At 38.6% G+C, this 23,075-nt stretch overlaps 1 protein-coding gene across 5 annotated transcripts in view; it reads right to left on the minus strand.

The window, feature by feature from the left end:
- Positions 1-5,452: 5,452 nt before the first annotated feature.
- traf2b (Tnf receptor-associated factor 2b) overlaps positions 5,453-23,075 on the minus strand; it is a 49,549-nt gene continuing 31,926 nt past the window's right edge. The window contains exons 8-13 of one of the 5 annotated variants that reach the window (XR_009061059.1): positions 21,895-22,086; positions 17,608-17,911; positions 15,102-15,250; positions 14,779-14,998; positions 13,019-13,138; positions 5,455-12,942 (exon numbers count right to left, since the gene is read on the minus strand). Coding sequence is in view for 3 of the 5 variants with exons in the window: in XM_057818285.1 (XP_057674268.1) it covers positions 14,780-14,998; positions 15,102-15,250; positions 17,608-17,911; positions 21,895-22,086 (864 nt within the window). In the remaining 2 variants the exon portion in view is untranslated. Of the gene's footprint in view, positions 14,999-15,101; positions 15,251-17,607; positions 17,912-21,894; positions 22,087-23,075 lie in introns of all 5 variants that reach the window. The other 4 variants (XR_009061058.1, XM_057818286.1, XM_057818285.1 and 1 more) reach the window with 4 other exon arrangements.

A 23,075-nucleotide genomic window follows, 5' to 3' on the forward strand; every position in this document is an offset into this window, starting at 1 on the left:
ACATCTTGAAGGAAATCCAACTGCTTTGGGCTGAAAATGAGCAAGTGAAGATGATGAAAGAGAGAGATGATCGTATCAAAAAACTGCAAGCTTTGGCAGAGGATCTGGATCAAAGTGGACATGCACACGATCTCCTAATCACCGGTATCAAAGTGAGAACACGCAAATATTCGCAAGTTGCTCAGGGTGACCATGAACCAAACTACGAAACGGTGGAAAAACAGGTGACTGACAAGTTACAAGAATTGGGAATAAGAGTGGAACAGTATTCAACAATGCTTTACGAGGGAATAAACCGCCAATGATACTTATGAAGCTTAGTGATCGAAAGAACAAGATTGCTCTCCTCAAGCAAGGTCGTCTCCTGAAAGGATCTAACATCTTCTTCAACGAGAATCTAACCCGCCGCAACGCTGAAATAGCAAGAAAGGCACGTCAACTGAAAAAAGCTGGAAAAATTGAGAGTACATGGTCCGCAGATAGCAGAATTCACATCAAAACAAAAGACCAGAAAAGCAAAGTTATCAAGCAAGTCGAAGATCTGGCAGCTTATGAAAACTAATCATGACTCAAGTAGCGGACTCTATGCTCTCATCACAATTACAGTTGGAAGACCAATTTGAAGCCAGATAAAAACTTTTACGTCAACAGACCGGAGGAGTGCAAATACTACAGTAATGAATCAATTTAACAGCTCTTTTAAATTGGACGGTAAGCTTTCATTAATTCATTTCAACGGCAGAAGTCTCTACAAGAACTTTGAACACATTAAGGATAATTTTACACAAGTTAGGCAACAAGTTCAACGTCATTGCTGTATTGGAAACTTGGATAAAGGATATCAAAGGCTCTGACTTTAACCTTCAATGTTGAACTTTTCACTGAATGTGTAGGAAAACTTCTGTCGAAAATGAATAACAAGAATGTCTTTGTTTGTGGAGACTTGAACATTGATGTTAAATCCTAAAGAGAATTTACATATTGATGATTTTACTAGTACTATGTATACATTAGGGCTGCATCCACTAATAACACAGCCGACTAGAATTGACGCTTTTGCATCCAGTGAAGGACACTGAGGGATCTGGTCGGGAAAGTGGGAAAACACAGCTTCGGCAGACATGCAAGGCAAGGACACGAGGCTTATAAAACTAATAATAGAAGACATTCTTCAGCCTCTAACATATATTTTTAATCTTTCTAGGTCATAATACGAATTGTACAAAAGGTAAATAATGTCTGGGTGGCAATTCAAACTTGTAAACAAAACCAAGTGTACTCAAAACAAAGGAAGGTCTCCAATGCAAACAGAACTCAACCAGACATCACAAAGACAGATAATCTTAACGACATGGAACTGGTAAATTGGCCACTGAGTGCCCTGGCCAAGATCTTACAATGCGGCCAAAACCTGGACAATGCGCCTGCCTGGCTCGAATCAACTGAATAAACTCACTGCTGAATTATGAACTAATCTACTGGATCTAATCAACATAACGAGCACATTGACACGATCGACATGGACTATTGGGAAAATGAACAATCAAGGAGGATGGTTAAAATAAAAATAAAATAAATAAATAAAAGAACCTTGTAATCACTACGCCAGGGGTCCCCAACCTATTCCACTAAGGCACACTGTGGGTGCAGGATTTCATTCTTACCAAACAAGATGACAACACTTTTTCCCCAATCTGGTGTTTTACAAGTGCAATCAGTTGATTGCAGTCAGGTGTGGCTTGTTTTAGCAGAAGCCTCATTGGTTCAACTGTCTCTGCTGGATCGGCTGGAACAAAAACCAGGACCCACAGTGTGCCTTGAGGACTGGGTTGAAAACCCCTGCACTACGCAATATTCAATATTTTCTGCGTCCTAAGGTATACCGGGGGCGGGTTTCAATAAGCTTCAGCTTCTCCCGTCTGCCCTTTTCTTTTCGGGTTGAATTAATTGTAAACACATATAAATGCTGTATGTTTGTTGGATTTGTCATGCCTGAAGGGAAATTAAAGAAAGAAATGGGCTACAGGTGCCGCATTCCCCAGGTCAGGCCACTTTTGAACCTGAAACTGCGGCAGAAACGCCTGACCTGGGCTACAGAGAAGCAGCACTGGACTGTTGCTCAGTGGTCCAAAGTACTTTTTTCAGGTGAAAGAAATCGGAAATCAAGGTGCCAGAGTTTGGAGGAAAACTGGGGAGAAGGAAATGCCAAAATGCCTGAAGCCCAGTGTCAAATACCCACAGTCAGTGATGGTCTGGGGTTCCATGTCAGCTGCTGGTGTTGGTCTACTGTGTTTTATCAAGGGCAGGGTCAATGCAGCGAGCTATCAGATTTTGGAGCACTTCATGCTTCCATCTGCTGAAAAGCTTTATGGAGATGAAGATTTCATTTGTCAGCACGACCTGGCACCGGCTTACAGTGCCAAAAACACTGGTAAATGGTTTACTGACCATGGCATTACTGTGCTCAATTTGCCTGCCAACTATTGTGACCTGAACCCCATAGAGAATCTGTGGGATATTGTGAAGAGGAAGAACACTGTGGATGATCTTAAGGCCGCTATCGAAGCATCCTGGGCCTCCATAAGACCTCAGCAGTGCCACAGGCTGATTGCCTCCATGCCACGCCGCATTGAAGCAGTCATTTCTGCGAAAGTATTCCCGACCAAATATTGAGTGCTATAAGTGAGCGCTATGAGTGATATAATTAATTGAAGGTTGACTTTTTTTGTATTAAATTTTTTTGTATTGGTCGGATGAAATATGCTAATTTTTTGAGATAGGGATTTTTGTTTTTTCTTGACTTTTTTGCCTAAATCATCAATATTAAAACTATAAAAGGCTTGAACTATTTCAGTTGTGTGTAATGAATCTAAACTATATGAAAGTCTGTTTATCAGTACATTACAGAAAATAATGAACTTCATCACAATATGCTAATTTTTTTTAGAAGGACTAGTATTCTTTACGATAAGAACATCATTTATATGTGTATGTCATAGACTTCATAATGATATGGACTGGTCCGTCATACACTCCGCCACGCCATCAAGTAGGGAGCCACCCACATCAAGGAGTTATTCTCAAACACGCACGCAGCGATCTAACGCCAGATTTAGGTTGAAAAAGTACGAAAGCTGTACCGCATACAAACAGGAAGGTGTGTCTCAGGAGTGATTTGTTGGAGGATTCAAAGTAATTATTTTTTTCGTACCGTGCATGCATTTTGAAAAGTGAAAATATTAATGGGAGAGACTAACCGCTACAGCATTGTTGTCATAGTTCGCAATATTTACGTAAAATAACTGCTAACTGCCTGTTTTTTTTTTTTTTTTTTTTTTTTGCATTTAACCAAGAATCGAGACTGTTTTACGTCCATATCTATAAAGAATTTAAGCAGGGATTTAAGCATTTATTCACAAGATTTTTCAACACAAAAAGCTCTTTGTTGTACTAAGGGGGCCGCCACATTGCCTAAGACTGGCAGCACATTCGACATATTGATGTAAAATAAATGCTAACTGCCCGTTTTTTTTTTTTTTTTTTTTGGTGTGTTTTTTTGTTGTTGTTGCTTTTGACCAAGAATCAAGACTGTTTTACGTCCATATTTATAAAGAATTCATGGAGTTAAGCATTTATTCACAAGAATTTCGCCAAAAAAGGCTCTTTGTGGTGACCAGGTGGCGCCACAGTGACTTAAAGACTAGCAGCACATTCGACATATTTAAGTTAAATAAATGCTAACTGCCAATTTTTTTTTTCTTTCCACTTTTAACCAAGAATCGAGACTGTTTTACGTCCTTATCTATAAAGAATTCAGGGATTTAAGCATTTATTCACAAGAATTTTCAACGTAAAAAGCCCTTTGTGTTTCCACTCGTCAGCTTTGACGGAGATAGGCCCCCCATTAATCGGCCCCGCGCACCTTGTCCTGTCAATATCATTATAAAGTCTGTGTATATTTACAAAACAATTCAACAAAAGGCAATTCAAAGTGCTTATATTACATAAAGATCCACAAAGATAAAACGTTTCGTAAAAATCACATTAAATAAAAAAAAAAACAATTGAAACAGGAAATAGTATATCATCTAAAAAAAAAAAAAAAATCAAGAGAAAAAAAATTTATTACATCGGAAATGGAATTAAAATGAATAAAAAGCAAATAACTTGAAACTTGAAATATAAAGTGCAAGAGCAGAAACTGCTTTTTCAGCCTTGTCTGTGTTTTTCACCATATTCATATTATTTTGAACTACAATGGTGTCAGGTATAAGTTTTCATTCTGTCAGCACTGCAATACTCACCATGGAAATAAATGGACATGTCACTGATATTTTCAAGACTCCCAACCAAATACATTTTGACATGTTTTTAAGCGATACAATGCCCTCCATAATTATTGGCACCCCTGAAAAAGATGTGTTTTGTAGCTTCTAATAATGTTTTTTTTAATTCAAATAATATGGGACCTTAATGGAAAAAAGAAAAATCCAACCTTCAATACAAGTGCATTCATTCAGTGGGGAAAAATCCCACATAAAGAAAAAATTATTTGACATCAAATAATGTGTGTCACAATTATTAGCACCCCTGGTGTTAATACTTTGTACAACCCCCTTTTGCCAACAAAACAAGGTCTGGGGACTGAGATGGCCATGAGAGGAGCCTGAGTTTGTGTCTGGTGAACCATTTCTGTGTAGATTTGGCCATATGTTTAGGGTCATTGTCTTGTTGAGAGACCCAGTAACAACCAATCTTCAGCTTTCGGGCAACAGATTTTCATTTAAATTGTCCTGGTATTTCAAAGCATTCATGATGCCATGCACCCTAACAAGGTTCCCAGGGCCTTTGGAAGTGAAACAGCCCCAGAGCATCACTGACCCACCCCCATACTTCACAGTGGGTATGGGGTGCTTTTCAGCATGCGTATCTTTCGTGGCCCGCCAGACCCACTTAGTGTTTGTTGCCAAAAAGCTCAATCTTGGTCTCATCTGACCAAAGCACATGGTCCCAGTTGAAGCCTGGGACCGTGTGTATTTTTGTGTGAGACCAAGATTAAGATTGATTGAAACACCAGGACATTTTAAATCAAAATTTGTTGCCCTCTGCCCGAAAGCTGAAGATGGATCGTCACTGGGTCTTTCAGCAAGACAATGACCCTAAACATATGGCCAAATCTACACGGAAATGGTTCACCAGACACAAAATCAAGCTCCTCCCATGGCCATGTCAGTCCCTAGACCTTGTTTTGTTGGCAAAAGGGGGTTGTACAAAGTATTAACACCAGGGGTGCTAATAATTGTGACACACATTATTTGATGTCAAATACTTTTTTCTTTATGTGGGATTTTTTCCCCACTGAATGAATGCACTTGTATTGAAGGTTGGATTTTTCTTTTTTCCAATAAGGTCCCATATTATTTGAATAAGAAATATATTAGAGGCTAAAAAACACATCTTTTTCAAGGGTGCCAATAATTATGGAGGGCACTGTATATCTGGGGTTTGCGCTTTATGGTGTACCTATCTTGGCCACTTAGGGGCAGTATGACACAGTAAATAGAGACAAAGTTTGACAACTGATTGCGATATTAATTTGCCATTTTTCAAAAAAGATGCCTGACCAGAAATAATTAAATGTTTTTTAAAATGTAAACAATGTTATACATAAAATTAGTGGGGGCAGGGTCATTTTTTTCCATTTTAAACTACACAGTGGAACAATTTCAGCATTTCCCACAATGCAGCCGGGGAAATTTCTGAATATTTTTGTTAAGTCTAACATGTCATTTTTGAGCAAGCAAATCACGAGATAGGAACAAGGCGACCTTTTTCACAGGAACTGAAGGAGTTCCCCTTTTCATAATAGCTTATGAAAATGATTCGTCATTTGAATGTCTAATTTTGCGGTTCATTCCACCTCAGATCACATGATTATGGAAAACAATGACACATCATACAGACATGCTCTAAAATACACTTACAAATTAAAAAAAAAAACACAAATACGTTAATATTGTGACAATTGTTGACTTTTATTACTGTGATATGAACACAAAATTGTTAGTAACAGTGTACAAGCAATAAGAGACAATACACGAGCCATCTATGCAATAATCATCATATGTACACATTTTTATTACATGTAGGCTACTATGTAGCCTACTTTTAATATTTCACAAACGAATTCAAAGTTGAGTCATTTTAATTTCTACATAATTCAAATTATTAGGAAATTATTTTCTGAAATATTTGTTTGCTTACATCGGTTTGAATATACTCATATACATAGTGTGTGTGTGTACAGTAGACTCAGTCCTAAAAACACGCAGCAAAATATTCATGCATACCTACACTCAAAAAAATGAACTTAGGGCGCTTTCAAACTAGATCAAGAGGACCAGAATCAGGTTGGAAATGATTTGTTGAAAAGGTTCAGCATTCACACTGCGCCAACCGAACTTTGCGGGTACTACCACGTGGACGAAATGCGCACTCATTTATTGGACAAATAGACGAGGAAATAGCTTCCTCCTGGGAGGGGATGGCGCATCACAGCGTGGCGCTGTGACATTGCATGTAATGTGGCATAGCATAGCAAGTCACCGCTCGGCCAGCGGCGGGGTCGCTCCCTCGCAAGTCAATGCCGAGTAAACTGGTGTATATAAAAAATGCATTGGGGAAAATAAACCACGAAAGGGAACCGAGTGGTACCCCAAGTCACACAGGTACGCATTCGCTCTCACTTTCATGACTTTTTGGACTCAACTTTTTGCCACTTCCAGGAAAGCGGGACTCACGAAACGGCCGCCTCGAGAGGCTCCGCCTGTCTCGGCCACTGTCACTCTCACACGGTACGTTCATCAACAGCATGCAAAACACAACCGCCACAGTATAACCCGATTCTGTATATCAAATGCAACTGCTTAGCACAGTACAACAACATGGTCTGTCATGTTGCCACTGTACATTTTGAATAGCTTGCGTGCTGTTTTTACGATTTTTGAGCGGACCAGAGTTCACTTGTTTGGTCCAAACTAGAGTTCCGATGTGTATTCACACTTAAACGAAAAAGAACTGTGGTCCGTTTAAAACACCCCAAACAGTGCTAGTGTGAAAGCGCCTATTTGCGCAAGAATCTTATTTCAAGTGGTTACACACAACTGCTTTAAGTAACTATTATAGCCTATAGGATTTTTTATAAATTTAGCAACATAACTCAAAAGTTACTTAAAGCAGTTGTGTTTAACCAATTCAAATACGATTCTTGCGGTATTACCATGTTTCATTTCTTTGAGTGTACTCAATGCCTACTTTTGCATCCCTACACACATTGGAGTTGCAACGATGAATCGACTAATCGACAACTAATTATCAAATTAGTTGTCGATTAGCTATTTTGATTGTCTTTAAACAATTAATCGATTTTCTTATCCCATTAGCCAATAATTGCAATATTTTCTATACATGTGTTACTTCTTGAATTTTTTTTTTTTTTTTTTTTAAACTTTTTTTTTGCTATGGTTAGTAATTGTTCATGGTAAGCTAATAATAAAGCAAAAACACAAATAATATTAAAAAACTTTAAATAAAAGAATTAAAAACTATTTTCATCTATTTCTTTTTTTAATTTTTAAAAATGTTTTAATACAAACAAAAAGTAAAAGCAGTATTTTTATAAACTATTTTTAAATTTCAATATTCAATATTGATTGGACATCTATCACCGTCAATGGAAGCTAGAGATAATAGTAAATATTTGCCTGTGATTTTTTTTTTCTTGAAAACCCCCCATCCCTTTTTAAATGAAAAAACGATACAAAAAAACTGTTAACTTGTTTTTTTTTTTTTTTTAGGGTTGAAAAACTATATTTAAAAATGGCACACACACACAAAAAAAAACTGTAAATATTCTCTTTTTATCAATTTTTTATTTTTGAAAACTAATCATTTTAACTCTTTATATAAATTTTTTTAAAAAAACTGTACATATTCTCTTTATATCTTTTTTTATTATTAATTTTTTTAATGTTCATTATTTGTATTATTATTATTTTTTTTTTTTTTTTTTTGGGTCACCGTATTTTCCCGACTATAAATAGAGAATGAAGTGAACTACTCAAATGCATTAGACGAATGACTATAAATCAAATTTTTGGAAGAAAATGTTTGTTGCCAACTAGCTAAAAAGGTTAAAGTGAACCACTAGTATTACTTTGGCAACAAAAGAGCAGTTCAAACAAATGTAATACTTGCTAATAACAGCGTTGCTCTAGTTTTAACATAAGCACCCTTTAACTAAGTAAGATACTACATTGCAGCACTTTAGCTCAACCATAGCCACTTCCTCAGCTTTCTTCAACTTTCGTATTTATGCACTCATGGTTTTGGCTAATACTCATTTTATCGATAATCCTGTTACTTAGCTGTAATGACTTCCCATTCTCCACATTAGCTCCCGGCTTTGCTTACTTGTATCCCGGACATCTAGCTAGCCCTAAAAATGTTCTGTATATCTTTTAATCTCTGCTCAGACCACATATCGTCCTACACCTGCCTGCCGAGAATATTTAAGACTGTCTAGGTGTATGTAGAAATTTTTTTTAGCTTAAACTCTCTCACATCTGAAAGCTTGTCAAAAACAGTCAGTACTGATACAAAACCTGCTGATATTTCCATTTAAAATAAACAACGTGTACTCTTTGCAGCAGCTATTGTTAAAAATACAGTGGTATGAAAAAGTATCTGAACCTTTTGGAATTTCTCACATTTCTGCATAAAATCACCATCAAATGTGATCTGATCTTTGTCAAAATCACATCGATGTAAAAACTGTCTGCTTTAACTAAAACCACCCAAACGTATATAGTAGGGTTGTTCCGATCATGTTTTTTTTGCTCCCGATCCGATCCCGATCGTTTTAGTTTGAGTATCTGCCGATCCATATATTTCCCGATCAGATTGCTTTTTTTTTTTGCTCCCGATTCAATTCCAATCATTCCCGATAATTTTTCCCGATCATATACATTTTGGCAATGCATTAAGAAAAAAATGAATAAAACTCGGACGAATATATACATTCAACATACAGTACATGAGTACTGTATTTGTTTATTATGACAATAAATCCTCAAGATGGCCTTTACATTATTAACATTCTTTCTGTGAGAGGGATCCATGGATAGAAAGTCTTGTAATTCTTAAAGGATAAATGTGACTTTGTATATTGTGACTAAATATTGCCGTCTAGTGTATTTGTTGAGCTTTCAGTAAATGATACTATCGCCATTTAACTGTTCTGCCCAAATGCATGATGGGAAGTGCAACCATGACCGTGCATAGTGGCACCAATTGATATATATTCTCTGCGTTGGGAAGAAATGTAGGGTGTTAAGGAAAAGATCAACCACTACCGTTCTTCCCCACATTGCTTCCCACGATATTTCTAATTGTTGAGAGAGGGATTTTAAGGCTTTAGCCAATTCAAAAGAGGCTCCAAAACTGCCAAAATTCTCTCTACTCATTTTACGTTGCCTATTAGCTCTATATATATAGGTAAAACAGCGCCATTATAGATTGAGCGCGACAATGCGTGAGTGGGTCGTGCAGCGCATGCGTTAATTGCATTAAATATTTTAACATGAATAATTTTTTAAAAATTATTTACCGCCGTTTTCGCGATAAATGTGATAGCCCTACTTTAAGCCAAAACTAAAGACTCTGGATGAATGTAAGACATTTTGTCTGTAACAAATACAATTAGAAAACGATTTAATTAAAAAATATATACATATTAAAAAAAGGCATGTCCGATATTTTTTTGCCGATTCCGATACTTTGAAAATGACGTGATCAGACCCGATCGATCGGGACATCTTTAGTATATAGGTTTTCATATTTTAATGAAGATAGCATGCAAACAATGACAGAAGGAGGAAAAATAAGTAAGTGAACCCTCTGCTTCAGGAGACTTAAAGAGCAATTGAAACCAATTTTTACCAAACAATTTAAGACAGGTGTGTGCCCAATTACTGATGAGTGGTTTAAAGCTGCCCTGCCCACTATAAAACACACACCTGGTAAGCATTGTCTCGATGAGCAGCATTGTCTGATGTGCATCATGGCTCGGTCAAAAGAGCTGTCTGAAGACCTGCGATCAAGGACTGTTGATTTGTATAAAGCTGGGATAGGATACAAAACCATCTCTAAAAGTCTGGATGTTTAACAATTGACAGTCAGTGAAATTATCCACAAATGGAGAGAGTTTGGCACTGTTGCTTCTCTTCCAAGAAGTGCCCACCCAACAAAATGACGCCAACAGTTCAGCGCAGAATACTCAGAGAGGTGAAAACGCTTCAGTGTCTGCCAAAGACTTACAGAAATCATTAGCACAGTCCAATATCTCTGCGCACACATCAACTATATGTAAAACTATGGCCAAGAATGGTGTTCATGGGAGGACTCCACGGCGGAAGCCACTGCTGTCTGAAAAAAAACATTGGTGCTCGTTTAATGTTCGCAAAAAGGCACTTGGACACTCCACAGGAGTTTTGGCAAAAGATTTTGTGGACTTATGAAACCAAAGTTGAGTTGTTTGGGAGTAACACACAACGTCATGTGTGGAGGAACAATGGAACAGCTCACCAACATCAACACCTCATCCCCACTGGAAAGCATGGTGGAGGGAGCATCATGATTTGGGGCTGTTTTGCCGCCCCAGGGCCTGGACAACTTGCAATCATTAATGGAAGAATGAATTCAAATGTTTATCAGGATGTTTTGCAGGAAAACCTGAGGCTGTTTGTCAGACAGTTGAAGCTAAAAAGAGGATGAATGCTGCAAAAAGACAATGATCCAGAACAAAGAAGTAAATCAACTTCAGAATGGTTTCAGAAGAACAAAATACATGTTCCGGAGTGGCCAAGTCAAAGTCCAGACTTTAACCCCATTGAGATGCTGTGGCATGACCTACAGACAGCGATTCAAGCCAGACATCCCAGGAATCTGACTGAACTACAGCAGTTTGTAGAGAAGAATGGGCCAAGATTAATCCTGATTTATGTGCCAGACTGATCTGCAGCTACAGGAAGCGTCTGGTTGAGGTTATTGCTGCCAAAGAAGGGGCCACAAAATATGAAATGTGATGGTTCACTTACTTATTTTTCCCCTTCTGTCGTTGTTTGCATACTATCCTCATTAAAATATGAAAACCTATAAATGTTTGGGTGGTTTTAGTTAATGGAGACAGTTTTTTCATCTGTGTGATTTTGACAGAGATCAGATGGCTTTTGATGGAGATTTTATGCAGAAATGTGAGAAATTACAAAAGGTTCAGATACTTTTTCATACCACTGTACATGTGAGAATGCACAAGGAATACACTGTAGTAAGTCGTAAAGTACAATACAGTAGGAAGCGCTGCTGAGGCCTACCAGACGTGATGCATGCAAGAATTCAAATGAAAACATACATAGAACTTCACTCATTAAATCAAACCTCTCCAAATTGATCATAATCATTATACTGGTTTGGGTGGATATCAATATGATCAATACTGTACGAGCACAAAAATTTTGCGGCTGGTTGCGGGTAATGTTTATCCCATGTTTGGCCAGTATAACATTTCAAAAGATATAAAATTCTATATTTTAACTTAAAGTCGCACATGAGTATAAGTCAAAGGCTTGAAACAGTTTATAGTCTGGAAAATACGGTATTTTTTCTAAATTTAAAAAAGGACATGTTAAGTTTTTTTTTTTTAATCGATTTTTAAAGTATTTTTTTTAAGTAAATATAAACAGATTTGTGTAACATAAAACGTAAATTGTGTGATTTATATAATAATCAATGAGTAATCAACTATCCAAAAAATCCTTCGAGGGAGCTCTACTAGACACACACACACTATGCACACACACATATGCATGCATGTATTTGAAATTATTTTTTTCAATATTAACATTGAAGTTGGAAGAAGTATTTTGAATTATGTAGAAAAAAAACTTCACAATTGACTTGAAAATGTTTTAAGTTATAAATCATAATATGGGATCTTTGAGAAAAAAGATACAATAATCAGTTTTGAGGTGCAAAAATAGGGATGATATCCCTTTAATAATCTGTTCATTACTTGCCTTAATAGAAGTCGTGTATTGGCTCTTATTATTTCTCTAATGAATGTATAACACTCGAGCTGTTAAGTGATTAAATTTTTGAATCGCGATTAATCGCATGCTGTCCATAGTTAACTCGCGATCAGTCTCAATTTTTTTAAAATGCAAAAATGATCATATATTTTAAGTTTAAAAGCACCTATTAGCACATTAGTTGACCAATGTGCTTACCTTACATAACTCAACTTAGTAAGCTTCATGAGTAAAAAGAGTTGTTAGCATGTCCACTCACAGTTATGAGATCAAGGGTTCAAATTTCTATATATATATATATATATTTTTTTTTTGGTACAATATATACTGATACTTGTATTTTATTTGATATATCCTTATTTCATATACTCTACATTTGTATATATACTGTATGTAGGCATATACACTACTACTCAGAATTTGAAAATACAGGCTGTTGGTATGTCTGCTGGGCATTGCTGCCTGACGCACCTCTAACAGTGTACTCTATGCAACTGATTCCCTCTACACCTTTGGGCAAGAAAGATCATCATCTTGGGACCACAAGTCACAGATTTTTGGCTGTTTTAACCCCAGTACATCTCTTGGTGGCAGAGCGATAGCAGGTATCTATACCTGCCACCCACTGCTGATGCCATAGGTGTTCTGCCCCTATCCGCTGTCTCTCCTCCTTAGCCATAGCCAGAAGCTGCCCATCTCTGCCTCCTCTGCCAGTTCCTTGATGGCTTTCCGGTTCCCTGCTCCTGTGTAGCCAATGTCTTGGAGCAGGCAAACTGTTGAAGAGACCACAAAGCCCCTACACCCCACCTGTGTAAGGGCATGTAAGGGCTTCCCAGCCAGCCACCCGACACTCTGCTGCCAAGTTTGCATACCTGGAGCGCTTGCGTTCGTTGGCAGCCTCCATCTCCTGTTCCCATGGGACAGTGAGTTCCACCAGCAGGATGGTCTTGTGCTAGACTGGCCACAAGATCAGGTCTGGCCAGAGCGATGCACTGGAAAAAAAATGGCACTTCGAAAACGAGTAAAAAATTACGTGAAATGAGATAAGATTTGCTTAGAACAAGAACATTTTGCCAATGGAACAAGTAATTTTTGTCTTGGTAAGAATTCTTAAAATAAGACATCCATTCAGGATGAATGAGATCTTGAAACTAGTTATATTTTACTAGTTCAACGAGATCTTGAAACGAGTTAGTCTTAGCAAGACAAAAATTGCTTGTTCCATTAGCAGAATTATCTTACTTGTTATAAGCAAATCTTATTTCATTTCAAATAACTTTTTACTCATTTTAGAAGTGGCATTTTTTGCAGTGTGTTTCCACTATCTCCCTGGGAAACTGGAGCTGTCTTCAGAAAATTAATATATCCTGACAGCGTAGCAGTCTTCCCCATGTACGAACTCTTCTGAGCCAACCTAAGACCCTTTTTGCAGGTGTTTTGAATTCCACATGTGGCAACTGTGTACAAAACTGAAGCTTTTTACTATATTCTTTTTTTTTTTTAGTTTGTGGGCTTGTGGCGATAACAAGCTGAAAAATCTTAATTAGAAAAGTCACAACAAGGAACTGCTTGAGAATTTGCGCGTAATGGTTCAATAAAATTGGGTAGATTTAATAAAAATTTGGTTGAAATTAAAAGACAAAAAAAAAAAAAAATGAAATGAAACCACTTTCATCCACAGCACTTATTCATTTTATCTGTGCATTTCAGCAGGATTCATGCCAATCAATCCACCTCAGAGTGCCATATTTTGGGTTAAAACGCCAGTTACATTTTGCCTGAGAACGTGAATTTCACCCCGATTCTCCGTGACCTTGTACCTGAAAATAGTGAGCTTCGGGCTGCCGCGAGAGAAGTACTTAGCGCCTAGAGTCTCCATGCTGGAGGTTCTCGTGGTGCTCGAAAACGTTCACAATTTTTCATTCAGAGTTTATCTGTGCATTGCAGCTCAAAAAATGCCACAAACCGCCTCAGAGTGCCACATTTTGGGCTAAAAAAGCCAAAGTGACATTTCGCCTGACAAGGGGATTTCACCCCAATCCTCCGAGTGCTTGTGCTTTAGTGCGTCTTGGGTGGCCACGACAGCTGCGCAAAGTGCAAGGAGGTTCATTGCTGTATTTTCATCCAAATATCCTCAAAAACAACCAGAAAGGCAGTTTCACGCTCACCATGCTGCCTCAACGTGCACAAATTTTGGCCATTAAAACCTAAAATTAAGTTTTATCAGGACTAAGTTAGCAGGATGATGCGCTCTCACAGACCTGGCGGCCATGGGAGTGCACTGCAAATTCCAAACTAAAGCATGTGAGAAGGGCCATAAATTATCACACGTTAAAAAAAATTAACAAAGCCAAAGGGCGTCTGTGTCAATGCCGTTATTAACATGTTTAAATGTATAATACAATAAGTAGTTTTGTGAATATGCAAATACTTTGTGGCATAATTATAGATGATCTATTACACATATTTTGATTATAAATAATAAATAAATAATAATAAATAATATAATATTTTGATTATTAATAATTTCCAGATATTATAATATATAACAGCTTCCTCAGTTGGCTGTATGTATAACAACAAATAAGATCTGTGACTGTGACTTTTTGGTGGAAACTTCCACAGTCTTCACCTTACAAGCCCGTCAGGTCCACGATGGCCTTGATGAAGATGGTATCGTCACGCAAGTACGGACTCTTCCCGGCCAGCTTCCCCAGCGGGCAGAAGAGCGGGCAGCCGCTGGCAATGTTCATCTCACCCGCCGGCCGCTGGAAGGATGTAGAAGAGACGTCCGGGCGGAAGGCGTCGATGATGTGCTCGCGGTTGTTCTGGTCCAGCAGCATCAGAGTCACCTGATCAAAAAAACAGTGGAAGAGGACAGCTCGTCACTCTAAAAACTCCCGACTTGAAGATTTGGGATCTCATTCTGATTTGCACAACTGCCTTATGTCTTACCTTCTGGCTGAAGGGCCATTTGAGCAGTGCGTCACAGCGCCCCCGCATGACCACAAAGAAGAGCGACAGGTGCGTACCTCGCCCTGTGCCGTCGCCATTCAGGTACAGGCGCAGGCACATTTTGTAGCCGTACTTGCTGGAGTAGAAAGCTGACAGATGGGGAAACCTTAGTATGCTTTCACACCTGAACAGAATCACCGCTGTTCCAGCGACAGTCTGGCTACCGTTCCGCAGATCAAATTTCCAGGGCAAGCCACAGCAAACAGACAGTGGAGTGGACCAATCAGCGACCGGCAGACGTGACATTGGTAAAGCGGCAAGAAACTTTAGCGCGTCGAAATAAACATACGAGGAGAGCGGAGAATGGAGAAGTTTATCAAACGAGGCTATCGCGAGACAGACTGTTGGTTTTAGCGACTCGATGTGTTTTTGGTGATTTAAAATTGAATTTACCGCGGATTGGAATATATTCTCCGCTCTATCGTTCGCCATCTGTGTTGTTGTGGAGACGACTCCTGACGCGCAAGAGTGACTTTGCTCCTTAAGAACACATCACGCAAATAAACGAGATTGCACGGATGATTTTCGTTCTGGCTCGAGAGGCCAGCAAGAAAATGTGTTGCAGACTCCTCTCACAGTGTTTGAAAAATACCGGGAGAACAGTCTGGCCGTGCCAGGCAAGCTTATAAAAAACCGCATTAAGGTGGTGATAGCTGGATTTTGAGAAAATGTTACACTGTTTTTTTAATATGCTTTAATATGACTGCATATCTGACGATTATGATAAATCACACCGTCTGAAAATCGGTTGAAAATTGAGCAATGTATAGCACTGAGTCAGAACAAAACAAATGGACCACGGTGTAAAAACAGTCTTAAATAAAGAAGGAGAAGATACAGTGGGGCAAATAAGTATTTAGTAAACCACCAATTGTGCAAGTTCTCCTACTTGAAAAGATTAGAGAGGCCTGTAATTGTCAACATGGGTAAACCAGAAAATCACATTGTTTGATTTTTAAAGAATTTATTTTCAAATTAGAGTGGAAAATAAGTATTTGGTCACCTACAAACAAGCACGATTTCTGGCTGTCAAAGAGGTCTAACTTCTTCTAACTAGGTCTAATGAGGCTCCATTCGTTACCTGTATTAATGGCACCTGTTTTAACTCATTATCGGTATAAAACACACCCGTCCACAAGCTCAATCAGTCACATTCCAAACTCCACTATGGCCAAGACCAAAGAGCTGTCGAAGGACACCAGAGACAAAATTGTAGACCTGCACCAGGCTGGGAAGACTGAATCTGCAATAGGTAAAACGCTTGGTGTAAAGAAATCAACTGTGCGAGCATTTATTAGAAGATGGAAGACATACAGTACAAGACCACTGATAATCTCCCTCGATCTGGGGCTCCATGCAAGATCTCACCCCGTGGCGTCAAAATGATAACAAGAACGGTGAGCAAAAATCCCAGAACCACACAGAGGGACCTAGTGAATGACCTACAGAGGGCTGGGACCACAGTAACAAAGGCTACTATCAGTAACACAATGCGCCGCCAGGGACTCAAATCCTGCACTGCCAGACGTGTCCCCCTGCTGAAGAAAGTACACGTCCAGGTCCGTCTGCGGTTCGCTAGAGAGCATTTGGATGATCCAGAAGAGGACTGGGAGAACGTGTTATGGTCAGATGAAACCAAAATAGAAGTTTTTGGTAGAAACACAGGTTCTCGTGTTTGGAGGAGAAAGAATACTGAATTGCATCCGAAGAACACTATACCCACTGTGAAGCATGGGGGGTGGAAACCTCATGCTTTGGGGCTGTTTTTCTGCAAAGGGACCAGGACGACTGATCTGTATAAAGGAAAGAATGAATGGGGCCATGTATCGAGAGATTTCGAGTGAAAATCTCCTTCCATCAGCAAGGGCATTGAAGATGAGACGTGGCTGGGTCTTTCAGCATGACAATGATCCCAAACACACAGCCAGGGCAACAAAGGAGTGGCTTCGTAAGAAGCATTTCAAGGTCCTGGAGAGGCCTAGCCATGCTCCAGATCTCAACCCCATAGAAAATCTGTGGAGGGAGTTGAAAGTCAGCGTTGCCCGACGACAGCCCCAAAACATCACTGCTCTAGAGGAGATCTGCATGGAGGAATGGGCCAAAATACCAGCAACAGTGTGTGAAAAGCTTGTGAAGAAATACAGAAAACGTTTGGCCTACGTTATAGCTAACAAAGGGTACATAACAAAGTATTGAGATTTGGACTTTTGGTGTTGACCAAATACTTATTTTCCACCATGATTTGCAAATAAATTCTAAAATCAAACAATAGGATTTTCTAGTTTTTTTTCCACATTCTGTCTCACATGGTTGAGGTTTACCCATGTTGACAATTACAGGCCTCACTAATATTTTCAAGTGGGAGAACTTGCACAATTAGTGGTTGACTAAATACTTATTTGCACCACTGTAGCTGGCTGAAATTCAGTATAAGTCGTCCGCTCACCTGGCGAGAACATGGCGAGCGTTCGACCCGACACGGCATCAACCCTGCGGCGCGCAAAGTCCGAGATCTTCCAGACGAAGACGCCGTCGTAGGTGCAGAACTGCAGTTCACGCACCAGCTGCTCAGTCTCGGACAGCTGGAAGTCGCGCATAGCCAGCGCCCGCTCCAGCTGCTGCACCTTGTTGTTCAGGTTCTCCAGTTTTTCCTGGTCCAGCCGGTGCTGGTGTGAGAAGGCCTCCAGCGTCACGGTGCTGCGCTCCACCTCGCGGTTCAGAACGCACAACATGTCCGCCAAGGTTCCCACCTGGACAGAACCAGAACAGAACATCGGAACTGAGCGTTGCTTAATTGTCAAGGGTGTCACGATCCATCTGGAGTGATAGGTCAATCAAAATCCCTTGTATCGAATTGTGGCAAATACCATTCTCCAAAGAATTTATATCATCTGTTATGAAAGTTTTAATTTATTGGAACGACACATGATCTGGATGGATGATATATTAGTGCTGCAACGATTAATCGATTAACTCCAGTAAATGAATTAGAAAAAAAGCTTGGAATCAAATTTCGCTGCTTCGAGTATTCGTTTGAGTGGCGTTGTAATGGTTTGTTTTGAATGTGTTTTCATGTAGTTTTATTGATTTGAGTGGATACACTGCCCTATAGTGGCACCAGTGAATATGACACAACTAATTTAACATGGCTGAATACAGCTGCTCCCTGTTAAGACCAACATAAGGTATTTTTATATTTATTTATTTTGTCATTTAGTTTATAGGTATAGTTAGCCATTTTTGTGGGAATATATGTTTGAACAATTTGTTAGGAGCATTGAAAAAAAAAACTAGCATTTTATAGCATTTAAGCTTGCGGACTTTTGCTATGCAAGTTAGCCAATTTTGTTGTAATTAAATCCTCATGTATTTATTTTTTGTACCGTTATGCATAGTTTGATGAAACAGTCGGGAATTTTAGTTTGTATTAGTATTTAATGCTCTTTTGAAAGTGCAATCTTAGCAAGTCTTTGTTTTACATCTCCTAAAATGTATTCTGCAACGCATGAAATGGTCCTTATCTAATTACTCAAATATTCGAACTAGTTGATGTATTGATAGACTACTAAAATAATCAATAAAATAAAATATATCAGTTCAGCAAGGATCCAGTCAAATTGATCAAAACGCAACTCATCAATCAATATAATATATTTGTTAAAAATAATGGTTTTCATTCAAATTAAGGTAAAAATGTGTTTAAAAATGTCAAAACTGCTTTGTTATTTCTATTGCTTTTAGTGAAATATAACATTGTGCTAAATGTGGACATATCAAATCAAATCGATCGGCGGCCCTTTATTTTAATCCAAAAAGAATCATGTCAGAGTTTGTAATATCGACAAGAGTTTGTAATCTCGACAAGTCTCCTTCTGAATGAGTTAAAAGGTAATATTATTTTTATTATATTATTCCGATTTTTATTTGTAATTGCCATTTGTACCAGCAGTATTTATTAACTCTTTCACTCCCAGCCATTTTCACCAGAGCAAGGCCCTTCGCTCCTGGCCGTTTTTTCTGGATTTTGACTGATTTTGCAAGGCCCACAGAAAATTATGCTCTATTGCTATATAAACTTGGAACCCACCAAAAGAAAGATTAGACTCTCTTCTTTCAGCAGAAAAAAAGTAAGTTCGTATCTTTTTCCATTCTTTAGAAATCAGCATTAGAAAATAGCTTAGTTTGAGCAATTTTCCAATTTCTGATGAAAAAACGGAGAAAATGAGCTTTTTGTAAACGCATACATTTCAAACATAACTTTGACTTTAACAAAGCTATTTTTTGCATTAGTTACATTCCAAACATCTGAATAATGTTTTCCTTTTACAAAATACCATGAACAACCAGACAAATAGAGTTGTAGATAGCAAAGTAACAATTTATTCACACACGACTACTGAGAGATGACGGTTTGTCGCCGAGATGACGCCGTTGTCGCCACGTCAGCTGTGTAAACTTTTCCCTCATTGTTGTCCGTCTCACAAAGATGGATTATTTTTGCATTTCTGCGGGGTCTGCTTGGCGAGCCGCTCCACTGGGGGTTTCACTTGTTTTGCACGGCCGTCCAGCGCCTGGCGTCCCAGGCGTCCTCTCGTTGTTTTGTCCGGTCGGAGCGCCGCCTGGGCTCATGCCGCCAGCGCTCTGACAATGCTGCCCAGCCGTTCACTGCTGTTGAATCGCGTTGCCTGGTCTTCCAAAATGCGCTACTGCCCTCCAGTGGCCAGTTTTATTGCTTTAAAATGGGTTTGGAGCATTGTTCTTTGTTTCTCAGATACAGCGGAAGCTATATATGTTTCTTATAAAAAATAAAAAAATAAAAAAAAACGCAAAAGACGTATAAATACGTTATGTGGGACAGTTGAGCATTTAAAAATAGAACGTATTTATACGTTTCTGGGAGCAAATGAGTTAAGGATTTAGTGTAGGTTTTCGGGCTGAATGAATTCATGGAATTATGTATTCTTATGGGAAAATCCTGCTCGACATACGCCTATTTCGACTTACAAACAAGGTCATGGAACAAATTAACTTCGTATATAGAGGTACCACAGTACTTAATTTTTTACGGTGCTTTAAAGACGGCATGTGATTAAACAGGCCTGCGAGATCATAGAACGGCAAGCTTGAGTCTGATTGGTATAATGGATTCATGTGAATATTGTTGCGACATCTTATGGTGAAACTCAGCCACTGCTGGCATCTCTGGCACTAAAAAAAGAGTCAAATCTAATGTTTAGAATAGGGCTGTCAAAATTATCGCGTTAACGGGCGTTAATTAATTTTTTAAATTAATCACGTTAAAATATTTGACGCAATTAACGCACTAGGCCCGCTCAGACAGATTTAAATGTCAGTACAGTGAAAGGCCAACTTGTTAATTGTGTTTTATGGAGTTTTTCCGCCCTCTGCTGGCGCTTGGGTGTGACTTGCACATGTTATGTGGCGGAATGTCGCCCTCTGCTGGCGATTCAGTGCAGCTGATTATTTGGGTTTTGGCGCGCTTTTCTGACGTGATTATATGTCGACGCGAACTCACACTAATAGACAGTGCTATTCAGACCAGCTAACGTCCGCATCCAGTATTCAGTGGCAGTTCTCATAGCCCCATCACACTGTTTGTGTCTAATACATGCATCGCTTGTGAGTTATATTCCTCCTTTGCTTATATTCATGAGCATTAGACAGTTATTGATGATGTGTATTTGAATTTGTTCACATATATGGTGAAATGCAGTTACATTGTTAGATGCTTGTGAGCTAATTGGCTAGTGCTACTGCTCAAATGGACACGTGTGTGTACATTTTATGTTATTTTGTGATTTATGCAAGTTATTGACACGTTGCCTTGTTATTTTCAGTTTTACAAAAATACAAGAAACGTGCTCCTGTCAAAAAGAGATGACTTCAGTAAAGCCCATGCAACTTTGCCACACCGTCTGATTTCTTTTTGGAACTTATGTTCGCTATCTGTCAATTTGTGTACTCACACACATTGAGGACAGACTAGGGCTACTAGTTTATTTTTTGATTGAAAATTTTACAAATTTTATTAAAACGAAAACATTAAGAGGCGTTTTAATATACCATTTCTATAACTTTTACTAATATTCATCTTTTAAGAACTACAAGTCTTTCTATCCATGGATCACTTTAACAGAATGTTAATAATGTTAATGCCATCTTGTTGATTTATTGTTATAATAAACAAATACAGTCCTTATGTACCGTATGTTGAATGTATATATCCATATTGTGTCTTATCTTTCCATCCCAACAATTTACAGAAAAATATGGCATATTTTCTAGATGGTTTGAATTGCAATTAATTGCGATTAATTACGATTAATTAATTTTTAAGCTGTAATTAACTCGATTAAAAATTTTAATCGTTTGACAGCCCTAGTTTAGAATAAATAGGAGAAATGTAACGACTTGTGTAGCCCAAAGTAGCGGAGTAAGAGTAGAGTTTCTTCTTCACAAATCTACTCAAGTAAAAGTAAAAAGTATGGCTTAGTAAAACTACTCTTAGAAGTAATATCTCTCAAAAAGTCACTCAAGTAAATGTACCGGAGTAAATGTAATGCATTACTACCCACATCTGATTAGTAATTAACACAATTTAAAAATATATACAGTATATTTAAACAAGTCATAAAATTTGGAATACCATCAGAATAAAGGGCTATATATTATATATATAAAGTTGTAGTAATGCTTTGTTTTAAAGACTCACCTTCTTGTCGAGGTCAGCGGGTGACAAGGCTCCTTCCTCAGGAGCCCTGTACAGGCCCAGACCAGAGTCCTCCTGCCACTCGGTGGGGGCCTCCGCGCCAGGTCGGGCTACTGACAGGACCGCTGGCAGTAGCATGCGCAGGTGCTCCATGATGCTGCTGTGCTCGTGGTCGCTCAACTTGCCATTGTCCAGCTAGAAATTTTAACAAAATGAGTTGGTAAAATAAAAGTTACAACTACTGTTCTTAGTTTTTCATTTTGACATAGGAATTGTTCCACGAATTGTTCACAAATAAATAAGTCCCACTTTTGCTGGTACATTACTTTGAAAGGGAACCTCAGACTTAAAGACTTGTAAGCTCTAATAAGGTACAGTTGTTCTCTTTTACTAAAATGTTATTAGAAAAACAAAATATTGCCATTGATTTAAAAATCCATAATATTTAGTACATGTTTTGACCTATGGAGGGCGCCATGTTTTATGCGAACAATGGACGCTCGGGGTGATGACGTAGTTCGTCACTTAGAAGACGAACACTACCAGTATTCTGCAATTCCTTCTACGCGGCGGGACGTCAAACACATGCGCACATCGGTTAAAAGCGGCGAGTACTTTCTATTTGTGTTTCTATTGAGTCTTTTATTACCTTATCGTTGCTTCAAAATACTGTTGGCATGTGTTTCCCTCTCATACTTTTAAGCATTGTGTTTTCTTGTAGTAGCTTTAAAGCAGATTATTGATCGGTTGACCACATTAGTCATGTAGTATATTTAAACCACCCTTATTTGATATTACTCCGTTTAAGTATTTTCTTTAGGCATCTTTACTATGTTCTGTCTGTATGCATCTAAAAAAACAAGCTGAACGAGCAAGGTTGTACTTTTAGGCTGTCAAATATGCCTCTTGTAGGACGTTTAGTCGGTGTAGCAAATTTTGGCAGAACAATGGTTTTGTCCTACCCTCGTCTCGTCTCATCCCGTCTTTCCAGTTCATTTTGATTTTGCTGCTTGTTTTGTGAAATATCAGTAGTGCTGTCCTGCTCATTACTGTTCCTCTCGGGTTCAAATTGAAAGGGTTCAACAGTTGACATGTTTATGTCGCTAGAGTCATACTCTGGAAGCCTGACGGTGTAACCATGTGACGTCACTGCCCTGCGACGTCAACAACAATAGCGACTTACC

This window comes from Corythoichthys intestinalis, chromosome 17, assembly GCF_030265065.1.
Source record: "Corythoichthys intestinalis isolate RoL2023-P3 chromosome 17, ASM3026506v1, whole genome shotgun sequence".
Classification (NCBI taxonomy): Eukaryota; Metazoa; Chordata; class Actinopteri; order Syngnathiformes; family Syngnathidae; genus Corythoichthys; species Corythoichthys intestinalis.